The sequence below is a fragment of the Molossus molossus genome, unplaced genomic scaffold (genome assembly GCF_014108415.1).
Source record: "Molossus molossus isolate mMolMol1 unplaced genomic scaffold, mMolMol1.p scaffold_m16_p_22, whole genome shotgun sequence".
NCBI lineage: Eukaryota > Metazoa > Chordata > Mammalia > Chiroptera > Molossidae > Molossus > Molossus molossus.
The window spans coordinates 38,437,074-38,449,229 of record NW_023425358.1 but is presented as its reverse complement, the minus strand read 5'-3'; the positions used below and the strand labels follow the sequence as shown (position 1 = coordinate 38,449,229).

Here is a 12,156-nt window from a genome sequence, read left to right as displayed (position 1 = left end):
TATATGAACTGCGTCTCAGATTCTGAGGACACAGAGGACATTATATAAAATGTTGGCTTCTGATACCGAAGAGAAACTTCAGTAACAATAGACCCCCTTTACAGGACAACAAAGCACAGGAAAAACAGATGTGGTGTGATTGCTATTTAGCAGTAAGACATGTTATGTTAGTCTCCATTTTTATAGTGCCACAAAGATAGAAAGCTGGTGGCATGTGATGTCTTGAAGGACATCAGTGGCACCACAAGATGTGCACCTCGTGCTCCAAATTACATTACCATGCCGTTCCAAGATAACAAACATATTAGGTGACAAGAAAGTGAGGTATAAATACCATTAAGAAATGCCATACTTAGATTTTTCAATGATTCCGTTTATTCACATATATTTAAAACTTCACACTTCTAAGTGAAAATCTGTCAAACATTTAGAATTGTGTATTTTTGGTACCCATATCCATAAAGTTATGGCTTCCCTTTATAGCATTACTTCAAGGGGCACATGTTTCAAATGTCTTTAAATTGTTAGGTTTATTCACAAGAGAAATTCTACAAAATACAATATGGTTGCATTACTTGCTAAAGGCTGTCCCGTATTTAATATTTTCATAAAATTTCATTCCTGAGGGCATTTTATTATGTACAATGAGCTATTAATTTCTTTATGAAATCATTACCTCAAGTGCCACATTTATGGGGGTTTCCTTCACTCACTGGACTAGGATTTATGACCGTGGGAATATTTCTAACAGCTAATGAGAAGGCCTCCAGAAGGCTTTCTGATATTCACAGTATTCCTCCTTGCTATATTTTCTACTGTACAAGGCCTGACTACAATATGAAAGGTTTTTAAAACACTCTGCATTTCATAGGCCCATTCCACTCATGAATTATGATACATAAAACTGTTAATCTGATGAAAGTTTCCCCACATAACTTCAATTACAGTTCCTACCCCCAAAGAGCACTCAAACATATAATGTGATATGTGAATATTAACTGTCAAAGAAGAATATTAATTCCATGTCTATGATTTCTTTACTGTGTGAGTTCTCTGATGATTAATGAGCTGTGACTTTTGGGAGAAAGCTTTCCCACATTCATTGCATTGATAAGGCTTTTCTCCAGTATGAATTCTCTGATGATTAACAAGCTGTGACTTCTGAGAGAATGCCTTCCTACATTCAGTACATCCATAGGGTTTCTCTCCTGTGTGTGTCCTCTGATGTGGTATCAGGTGTGACTTCCGAGAGAAGGCTTTGCCACATTCGTTGCATTCAAATGGTTTCTCTCCTGTATGTATTCTGTGATGATTGATGAGACTGGATTTCTCCCTGAAGGTTTTTCTACATTCACTACATTCATAAGGTTTTTCGCCTGTATGAGTTCTCTGATGTCTAATTAGCTCCGACTTCTCAAAGAAAGCTTTCCTACAGAGACTGCATTCATAGGGTTTCTCCCCCGTGTGAATTCTCTGGTGAGTATTGAGCTGTGATTTCTGGGCGAAGGCTTTTTCACAATCCCTGCATTCATACGGTTTTTCTCCTGTATGAGTTCTCTGATGAGTTGCAAGACTTGACTTCTCTCCAAAGGCTTTCCCACATTCAGTGCATTCATAGGGTTTCTCTCCTGTATGTGTCCTTTGATGTGAGATGAGATGGGACTTCTGACAAAAGGCTTTCCCACATTCACTGCACACGTAAGGTTTTTCTCCTGTATGAATTCTCTGGTGATTAGTGAGGCTTAATTTTTCACTGAAAGCTTTCCCACATTCACTGCATTCATACGGTTTTTCTCCTGTGTGTGTTCTCTGGTGTCTAACAAGCTGGGATTTCCTGCTGAAGGCCCTCCCACATTTATTGCATACAAAGGGTTTCTCTCCTGTGTGTGTCATTTGATGTGATATCAAGTGTGACTTCTGGGAGAAGGCTTTTCCACACTGAATGCATCCATGAGGTTTCTCTCCTGTATGGGTTCTCTGATGATTGATGAGACTTGACCTCTCTCTGAATGCTTTCTGACATTCACTGCATTCATAGGGCTTCTCTCCAGTATGAATTGTCTGATGTCTTATGAGCTCTGATTTCTCAAAGAAGGCTTTTCTACAATCGCTACACCCATAAGGTTTTGTTCCTGTGTGTGTTCTGTGATGTGTAACAAGTTGTGACTTCCTGCTAAAAGCTTTCCTACATTCTCTGCATTCAAACGGTTTCTCTCCTGTATGAATTCTCTGATGATTAATGAGATTTGACTTTTCACTAAAGGCCCTCCCACATTCATTGCATACATACGGCTTTTCTCCTGTGTGTGTCCTCCAATGTGATATGAGATGTGACTTCCGGGAGAAGGCTTTCCTACATTCACCACACTCATATGGTTTCTCTCCTGTATGTGTCCTCTGATGGGATCTGAGTTGTGACTTTTGGGAGAAACCTTTCCCACACTGGCTACAATGATAAGGTTTCTCTCCTGTATGAATTCTGTGATGTGTAATAAACTGCGACTTCTGGGGAAAGGTTTTGCCACACTTACCACAGCCATAGGCTATCTCTCTTATATGTCTGGTCTGGAGCTTAATGAGGCTTGATTTTTTACTGAACTGTTTCCTACATTCACTGCATTCATAAAGTTTCTCTCCTAAATGAGTTCTGTGATATATGATAATCTGTGATTTCTTATAGCTAACATTGTCATATTTTTCACAATCATAGTAGTTTAACCTAGTATCAGGTTCCTCAGGCTTGGTATGGAGAAACAATTTATCAAATACATTTAAGTCATCTGGTTCCATTTTTCCACAATCAGCTTTTGGAAGAAGTAAATCTAAATGATGTTTTAAAATTAATCCATATACATCACCTTCATTGTTTGATTTCCTTAAAGGAGCAAAATTTATGCTCAGATTCAAATGTTTTCCAAATGCATCACATTCATGATCTAGTTTTATATTTTTAGGCTTCTCTTGGTTATCCTGGTGCCACATCATGTGACCATTTACTTGCGAGACTTGTTCTGTAAAGCAAAAAAAAAGTCCTATGAATCCTTACATGGTTGTGCTGAATAAAAAAAATTAAAATGCTATTTAAGGGAATTAATGCTTAAAAAAATTTTTTTTTCTTTATTTATTTTAGAGAGATAGGAAGGGGGAGAGAGAGGGAGAAATATCAGTGAGAGAAAACATCAATTGTCCACCTCCTGCACACCGTCCAGGGGAATCTGGCCCACAACCCGGGTACCTGCCCTGACTAGGAATTGAACCGGTGAATGGGACGACGCTCAACCACTAAGCCACACTGGCCAGGGTGATAAATGCTTTTTAAGACTTAGTTTCCTAGTCTGAAATAAGCCCCAAGAATAATGTCTGTACAATAAAAGAAATGTAAACAAGAAACAGATCGTAGATTAAGATATCTTTGGTTGTTATTAAATTTAACTTTATAAAATGGGGAGAGAATGTGAAAAATACATGAAGAACAATGAGGAATAAAGAAAGACGTTGAAAGAAGCATTAATCCCATGTTCTGAAGAATTAATTTACTCAGTACCTGCTTAGTATACACTATGTTCCACGTGGCACTGGAGACACACAAGAACAATCCCCAGCCAAAATGAAACTTACCTTCTGGTGAAAAAGATAATAGTATCTTTTAAAAACACAACTGTAGCCCGGATGGTGTGGCTCAGTGATTGAGCACTGACCCATGTACCAAAAGGTCGCTAGTTTGATTCCCGGTCAGGGCACATACCCAGGTTCTGGGCCCAATCCCCAATTGGGGTCATGTAGAAAGCAGCCAATCGATATTCTCTCTCATCAATGTTTCTCTCTCTCTCTCTCTCTCATTAATAAAGAAAAAAAACTTTAAAAAATGTGTTAAATAAAATAAAAAATAAAAACACACTGTTCAATGTGATAAACACTGCAAAGAAAACTAACAGTTTTGGCCCTGGCCAGTTTTGCTCAGCGGTAAGAGCATAGGCCTATGGAGCAGAGTGCCAGGTTCGATTCTGGTCAAGGGCACGTACCTCGGTTTCAGTTTGTCCCTGGCTCCAGTTGGGGTGGTGCGGGTGGCAACCAATCGATGTGTCTCTCTCTCTTCCTCCCTCCCTCCCTCCCTCCCATTCTGTCTGAAGATAAATGGAAAAATATTCTTGAGGATTAAAAAATAAATAAAATAAAATCTAACAGTTTTGACAGAGTAATGGCCTAGCCATTTCAAACTTCAAGAATGAAAAATATATTATGTACTTTTCCCATTCTCAAATTGTGTGAAATTTTATTATAATTTTTTATCCTCACCCGAGGACATTTTTCCATTTTTTGTTCAGATAGAGTGGGAGGGAGAGAGAGAGAGAAACATCGACGTGAAAGGGACACATCGAGTAGTTGCCAACTGCATGACCCAACCAAGGTCAGGGACAAACTGCAACCGAGGTACGTGCCCTTAGTGGGAACCGAACCCAGGTCTCTCTGGACCGCAGGCTGACGCTCTAACCGCTGAGCCAAACCAGCCAGGGCAAATTGTGTGAAATTTTAATTTAAACTTACCATATACAGTCTTCCCTCATATTTGTGGGTTCCACCTCTGCAGATTCAACAAATCGCAAATTGAAAATATTTGCAAAAAAATATTACGTTGTTGCTGAAGTGTAATATGTAATTAGGCCAAATTGGTTGCATTTATACTGAACATTTACAGACTTTTCCCAATGTCATAATTCCCTAAACAATACAATGACTAATTACGTAGCATTTACAACGCATTAGGTACTATAAATGATTTAGAGATGATTTAAAGTTTATAAGAGGATGTGTGTAGGTTATATGAAAATACTGTGCCATTTTACATAAGGGGCTTGAGCATCCTTGAATTTTGTTATTCAGAGGAGGTCCTAAAACCAATCCCCCACAGATATTGAGGAATGACTGTACCTTTTCAACATTATTACCAAGAAAGCCACCTCATATAACACATTACAAAACATATCTTTCATGTAAACTATTCAAGTGCAAAAGGTTAAAAATCTGCACTGGCCAGTTTGGCTCAGCGGTTGAGCGTCAGCCTGCGGACCAGAGAGAACCAGGTTCGGTTCCTGCTAGGGGCATGTACCACAAAAAAAAAAGGCTAAAATCTATGTGTTCTTTCACTAAAAGTGTCCCAAGACACAAGTTCCCCTACATAAAATATTCTGACAGCCCTGGCTGGTTTGGTTCAGCGGTCGGCCCGCGGACCAGAGTCCCAGGTTTGGTTCCCACTAAGGTCACGTAACTCGGTTGCAGTTTGTCCCTGGCCCTGGTTGGGTCATGTGGGTGGCAATCAATCGATGTGTCCCTATCACATTGATGTTTCTCTCTCTCTCTCTCTCTCTCTCTCTCCCTCCCACTTATCTGAACAAAATATCAAAAAAATAAAAAATAAATAAAAATATGATTATAATGTGTCACATAACTGAAGAACTGAAGATATTAAATTATAAGCCCTTGTGTCTAAGTGTGCAAACAAGGCTCAGGAACCAACCAACTAAAACGTATTACATACAATGTGGTCAAGTCAGGGATGGGAATTCAGAAAAAATAAGAAAACTAGGCTGGAGCAGTCAAGGAACATTTCATGCACTGAAAACAGCTTGCGCAGAAAGGATTGAGAGTTTCTGGATAAAGAAAGCATAGCACAATCGAAAGCTCAGATGCAGAGAAGAAAACACTGAGAAACATTTGAACACAGTTGGAGCTGCCTGAGAGTTTGAAGGAAGGGGGAGCAGTAAACAGACAGCACAGGCTCACACCCAGGAGCTGGACAAAGAGACTACATGCTGTAGCTGTTCTTGTTGCCTCATCTACACCCCTCAGCTACATCCAGCAGACACCTGCAGCTTGGGTGGATGGTGGCACCAACCCAGGCACCCATATCTCTCCACTTGAGAACTTTCCTAGGCTACAAGTGCACACACGGTCTGCAGGCAGGGATGCTGGACTTCCTGAAGACAATGTTCCCTGGAGCAATGCTCAACCAGAGATGGGAGGTGGAGGATGATGGCCAGCTTCTTGGTTCCTCAGAGGGTGCTCAGCAGCACCAAGTGCCCAATGCACACCCTTCACTGATATCCCTCCCACTCCCATCTCACTTCACTTTTTCCCACTACACCACAGGGATCACACCCCCAATGAATTCTTGCCCTCAGATACATATCTCGGGGTCTGCTTCTGAGGGAACCTGAAGTTGGTCAATGTCACGTAGCAGCTAATGAAACAGAAAGGTGTAACCGATCAAAGTAGTGTTGCCTGCTTTAGGAACTTAGAATATAGTGGTATTGTTTAACTTATAATAGAAAATTAGAATCTGGATCTCTCTAGCAATTTGGGAAATTCAGGAATGAGATATCATGGGCCTAGTTTTCAATGGAAGTTGAAGAGGGAAGGCTTCACAAAGATAGTATTTCCAAAGGGGAAAAAACTTAAGAAAGAATGCTTGAGATAATTCAATGTACTCGTTGATATCTGATTTACAGAAAAAGCACAGCAGAACCTGGTCAAAAAGGGAGGAAGAGAACAAACTCTTTGGGAGGAAATGATGACTCCATTCTGTAACATAAAACTGAACAGAGTGGGCTTTCACAGGGTATTTCTGGGCATCAGACACACCCAAAATGAAGAAAAAGATAAAGGCCCGGCTGTTGTGGCTCAGTGGTTAAGCGTTGACCCTGCATCAAGAGGTCGCCAGTTCGATTCCTGGTCAGGGGACACGCCCAAGTCGTGGGCCCAATCTCCATTGGGGGGCATGCAGGAGGCGGCCAATCAATGATCTCTCTCATCGATGTTTCTATCTCTAATCAGTAAAGAAAAAAAAATTGTTTTAATAATAAAAATAAAAAGATAAAAGTTCTTAAATTTACAAGCACAGGTGTCTTTGACCAGAGGGTAAGCGAGGACAGAAGGTGAGTAAATACATCAGAGGCAGAAACCCAAACAAAAAGTCAAAGCCCAAGAGGAGACAGATGGAAGAAGACATCACGGCCCAAACAAGTTGAAACATTTCCCTTTAAGCTGCCACATGTGATGGGATTTACCTGAGTAGCTCATGTCCAAGGTTTGGAGATTGGAAAGAACTTTTCCGTAGCACATTTTAGGGACCCCACCCACTGCCCGCCCAGTTGAGACTGCACTTCCTCCTTCTCCTGCCAGTGTGGTTCTCATTCACTCACCTTCACAGTCTGAACTTGGAATGTGTCCATCTCCTATCCATGGCTCTTCTCCTCGTTCCAACTTGAAGATGACATCAGGTTTCATAAATTCATACCCTGATTTGAGGGAAATCACAAAGGCTTTGGCCCTGAATGCTTGGGCTTTAGGGCCTGAGAAATGGGCAATGTCTGGCATCAGAGTTCATACAGTTAAAAGCTAACCACCTTTATATCAACAAGAGTAAATAATTCTCAAATGATAATGGTCTCCGTGGTGGCTAATAGGGTCTAATAATCTTTGACTTTTATGATTCACATCCAAAACCATCAAACACCTCAGAGGCTTTGGAGCCAAGCTGCCTGGGTTCAAATCCAGGCTCTTCTATTTACTAGCTGTCAGTCCCTGGGGAAATTACTTAAGTTTTCTTCGCTCCAATTTCATTAGAAAACAAAGGAGAATAATCGCACCTGTCACACAGGATCACTCTGATGATCAACGGAGTCCACACTTGAAGAGCATATAGAATACACTGAGTTATCTGCACTAGGTGCTACCACTGCCACCATGACTATGATTCTAACTTTCAGAGTCTGCACAATGAAATTAAGACTTCATCACTGGAAAATGAGATCCAAAAAGTTTCCCTGGTGTCACAGTCTAAAAAAGTTTGATCTCCTATATTTATGTCCAAAATCATTAACAATTTCTGGAGGCCCACAGCTCTCAGCAACTAACACAGAAAAAGCAATGTATTGGGCAAAAATAGGTCCTCCGGGGAGTTCTTCTTACCCAGTGCCACTAGGCTGCTATAGTTCTCCAACATGACATCCTTGTATATGTCCTTCTGACAGGAATCCAGCAGTTGCCATTCCTTTTGGGTGAAGTCCACAAATAAATCCTCAAATGAGACGGACTCCTGTAAAAGCACAGCCGCAATGAATCTGAGCAGTTACCACCATGAAGCAGAAAAGCGGCGTTGGAGTGCAAGCACGTTGTTCTTGCCAGTGATGACGGAGACTGCCTACGGGGCCCTGCCTTTGTGTCACACTGTGGGGTACATGCCATTCTGCCTTCTTCCATCCTTCCGTTTATATAATTCACAGGAACTGAACCACACAACTTAAAATTTTCTGAACCACCAACAAAATACTCTCAAATTTGGCACCAGAAGAGGTGCTGGCAAAATTAAAAAAATAAAACTTCACATATTCTGTTACATTAAAATCTATTGTTTTATCTTGTTCTTTGAATGAATCAGTATTCCATTAATGATTTTACAGCATATGCATTGGGCATGTGGAAAATACTGGTTTCCTGAGTTAAAAATCTCTCTCTCTCTCTCTCACACACACACACACAAACAAAATGGTTTTACCTGTTAATTCTGTAAACATTTAATGCAGAAGTAATTCCAATTTTACTGAACTCTTCCAGAGTATGGAAGAATATAACCCTAAATAATCCCCAATCTCCTGAAACCAGCATAACCCTGGTAACAAGACCCAGTAGGGATACTACAGGAATGAAAAAGCAAAAACCAACTCACACAAAAACTCTCATGGAAATCCTAAACACAGTAGTACCAAACTGTACTGAGCAACAGATAAAGAAGAAAATACATTACAATCAGGTTGATTTACCATTTAAAAAAAAAAAATCAATGACATTCACTACCTTAATAGAGTAAGAAAAAATATATAATCACCTCAATAGACACAGTCACAGGAACTGCAAATAGAGAAAAATCTAAGAGTTTTAAAAAGCACATTTATGTCCGGCCAGTGTGGCTCAGTGGTTGAGCGTGAACCCATGCGCCAAGAGGTGGCCAGTTCGATTCCCAGTCAGGACACATGCCCAGGTTGTGGGCCTGACCCCTGGTGGGGGGCATGCAGGAGGGGGCCAATCGATGTTCTCTCTCGTCAATGTTTCTATCTCTCCCTCCCCTCCCTTCCTCTCTCTCTAAAAATCAATAAAGAAAAATTTTTTTTAAAAAAGCACATTTAAAATTTTCAAAAATAAAGACCAGATTTCATAAAGAAAAAATAGTGTGGAAAAAGAACAAGCAGATAAAAAAAATTAATAAAATAATTAACATTTATGTTATAAAAAATCTTGGCAGCCTGGTATGGCTCAGTGGATTGAGCGTTGTCCCGTGGGACTGAGAGGTCCCAGTTTGATTCTTGGTCAGGGCACATGCCGGGGTTGTGGGCTCGATCCCCTGTGGGAGCCATGCAGGAGGTGGCTGATCGATGTCTCTCTTTCCCTTCCTATTTTTTTTTTTTATTATTATTTAAATGTCTTTTTCTTTATTGATTTTATTTTATTTTTTATCCTCACCTGAGGATATTTTTCCATTTTTTTGTTCCGGTAGAGTGGGAGGGAGAAAGAGGGAGAGAGAGAGAAAAACATCAACATGAAAGGGACACATCATGTGGCTGCCACACGCACGACAAACCAGGGCCGGGGACAAACTGCAACCAAGGTATGTGCCCTTAGCGGAAACCGAACCCGGGTCTCTCTGGACCACAGGCCAACGCTCTAAGCGCTGAGCCAAACCGGCCAGGACTCTTTATTGATTTGAGAGAGGAAGGAAAAGAGAGAGAGACAGAAACATCGATGAGAGAGAGAACATCGATTGGCTGCCTCCTGCATGCCCTCAACTAGGAATTAGGCCCACAACCTGGGCATGTGCCCTGACCAGGAATCAAACCAGCAACCTCTTGGTGCATGGGCTGATGCTCAACCACTGAGCCACACCTGTCAGGTGCTTCCTCTCTCTCTAAGAAATCAATAAAAACATATAAAAGTCTTGCCAAACTAGAAATTCAGTGGAATTTTGTTTCACTAAAAAAAAAAAAAAAAAAAAAAATTATTGCCCTGGCCCATGTGGCTCAGTTGGTTAGAGTGCCATCGTCCCATACACTGGAAGACTGTGGGTTCGATTCCCAGTCAGGACACATACCTACGTTAAGGGTTTGATCCCTGGATGTGGTGCATATGGGAGACAACCAATCAATGTATCTCTCACATCTCTGTGTTTCTCTCCCCGCCCACCTCCCTTCCTCTCCCCCTAAAATCAATTAAAAAAATATATATATATATTGTTGATATTTTTGTGAACAGGGAAAATCTAATAAAGTATAAAAAAAATTATTAGAATTAATAAGTAGACTTAAAAAGTTCCTGGATATTGCCCTGGCGTGTTTGGCTCAGTGGTTAGAGCGTCGGCCTATGGACCAAAGGGTCTTGGGTTCAATCCCAGTCAAAGGCACATACCTGGGTTGCAGATTCAATCCCCAGCCCTGGATGGGGAGGCAACCAATTGATGTGTGTCTCTCACATCAACGTCTCGCTCGCTCTCTCCCTCCCTCCTTCCCTTCTACTCTCTCTAAAAATCAATGGAAAAATATCTTTGGGAGAGGCTTAACAACAAAAACAAAAAGAGAAGTTCCTGAATATAAAGTTAATATGCAAAAATCTGCAATATGACCATGTTTGGCAACAAAAACTTTAAAAAATAGATGAATTTTAAGATGCTACTTACTATAGAAATGGGTAATTGCAGGTCTGGGACACAAAAGTGTACAAACTGAGCCTTGATATACCTTGCCAAGCTAAAAAGCAGTGTTCTAGTTAATAAAAAAGAAATGAGAAAAGTTGGACGTTATCACTTTGCAACTGCTAATGAAAGGCTCCATCCTAAATAATGAAGATCTAAAGCTGGGAGCGTGACAAAAAGAGACAAGCAGACATGATGAGCCTCATGAAGGGACATACCACCACCTCTGTACCAGTCATGCCAAAAACGAATACTTGGATGATCAAGTCTCTATGTCAGATCTGTCCAACTTTCTAAGGTGCTGGAAATATTCTTTATCTGTGCTATCCAATTCCTGGCTCTCTAATTTATGTCTACTGAAAACAAGGCTAGTGTGACTGAGGAATGTAATTAACTTACATTTAAACTATCCACACATAGCCAGCAGCTTTTCTGTACAAGACAGCACAGCTCTAAATGTGCCCACATACAGGAAACACACTCTGGGGATGCAATGAGCAAAATCCAGACAGTGGGAAACTACAGAATAAAGGACATGGCTTCTTAAACAAATAATATGGCTAGAAAATGTAAAAACACCCAACAGATTAAAAGACTTAAGCCCTGGCCAGTTTAGGTCAACGGTTAGAGTGTCATCCTGTGGGCTGAAGAGTTGCAGCTTCAATTTCCAGTCAAGGGCATGTACTTAGGTTGCAGGTTCAATCCCTGATGGTTGTTTGGGAGGCAATCAATCGGAAGGGGTGGGTGGGTGGGTGGGTATGTGTATGTGTATGTGTCTCTCTCTCTCCTTCCCTCTCTTCCATTCCATCTAAAAATCAATGGAAAAATATCTTTGAGTTAGGATTAACAACAACAAAAAAGAGACTTAAGAGATAAATTAACTGATTGCATTGTATAAATTCTATTGCACTGTATAGATTCTAGTTCTAACAAACTAGAAACAGTTTATGAATTTTGAAACCACTGGAAATTTAAACACTGACTGAATTTGGTGACAGATATTAACAAGCTGCCTTATTCTATTTTACATCCTCACCCCAGGATATTTTTTCCATGGATTTTTAGAGAGAGTGGAAGGGAGGAGGGAGGGAGACACAGACAGACAGACATCGACTGCCTTCCGCATGCACCCAGACTGGGGCCAAGGATTGAACCTGCAACCCACGTATGCACCCTTGACCCACAATCGAACGCGAGACCCTTCAGAGCGCAGGCCGACGCTCTAACCACTGAGCCACACTGACCAGTCCCTATTTGTAACAAATGCCAAAATTTGAAAACCAACAGTACAGCGCACATTCAGTAATTATGAATATTATATTCAGTAATTATGGCTTATAAAAATTAAAACCTTAAGATGTCTCAAAGCCCTGTAATTAATGTATTCCTGCTCTAATTTTGTCCCAATCCAGATCTCT

General features: G+C 40.7%; 1 protein-coding gene across 2 annotated transcripts in view; it reads right to left on the bottom strand.

Moving 5' to 3' along the window:
- Positions 1-377: 377 nt before the first annotated feature.
- Positions 378-12,156, bottom strand: part of ZNF84 (zinc finger protein 84) — an 11,998-nt gene continuing 219 nt past the window's right edge. Inside the window, exons 2-4 of one of the 2 annotated variants that reach the window (XM_036276486.1) lie at positions 7,969-8,095; positions 7,200-7,349; positions 378-3,011 (exon numbers count right to left, since the gene is read on the bottom strand). In XM_036276486.1, coding sequence (XP_036132379.1) covers positions 1,027-3,011; positions 7,200-7,349; positions 7,969-8,095 — 2,262 coding nt within the window. In that variant the 3' untranslated portion in view covers positions 378-1,026. The remainder of the gene's footprint in view (positions 3,012-7,199; positions 7,350-7,968; positions 8,096-12,156) is intronic. The other variant, XM_036276487.1, reaches the window with a different exon arrangement.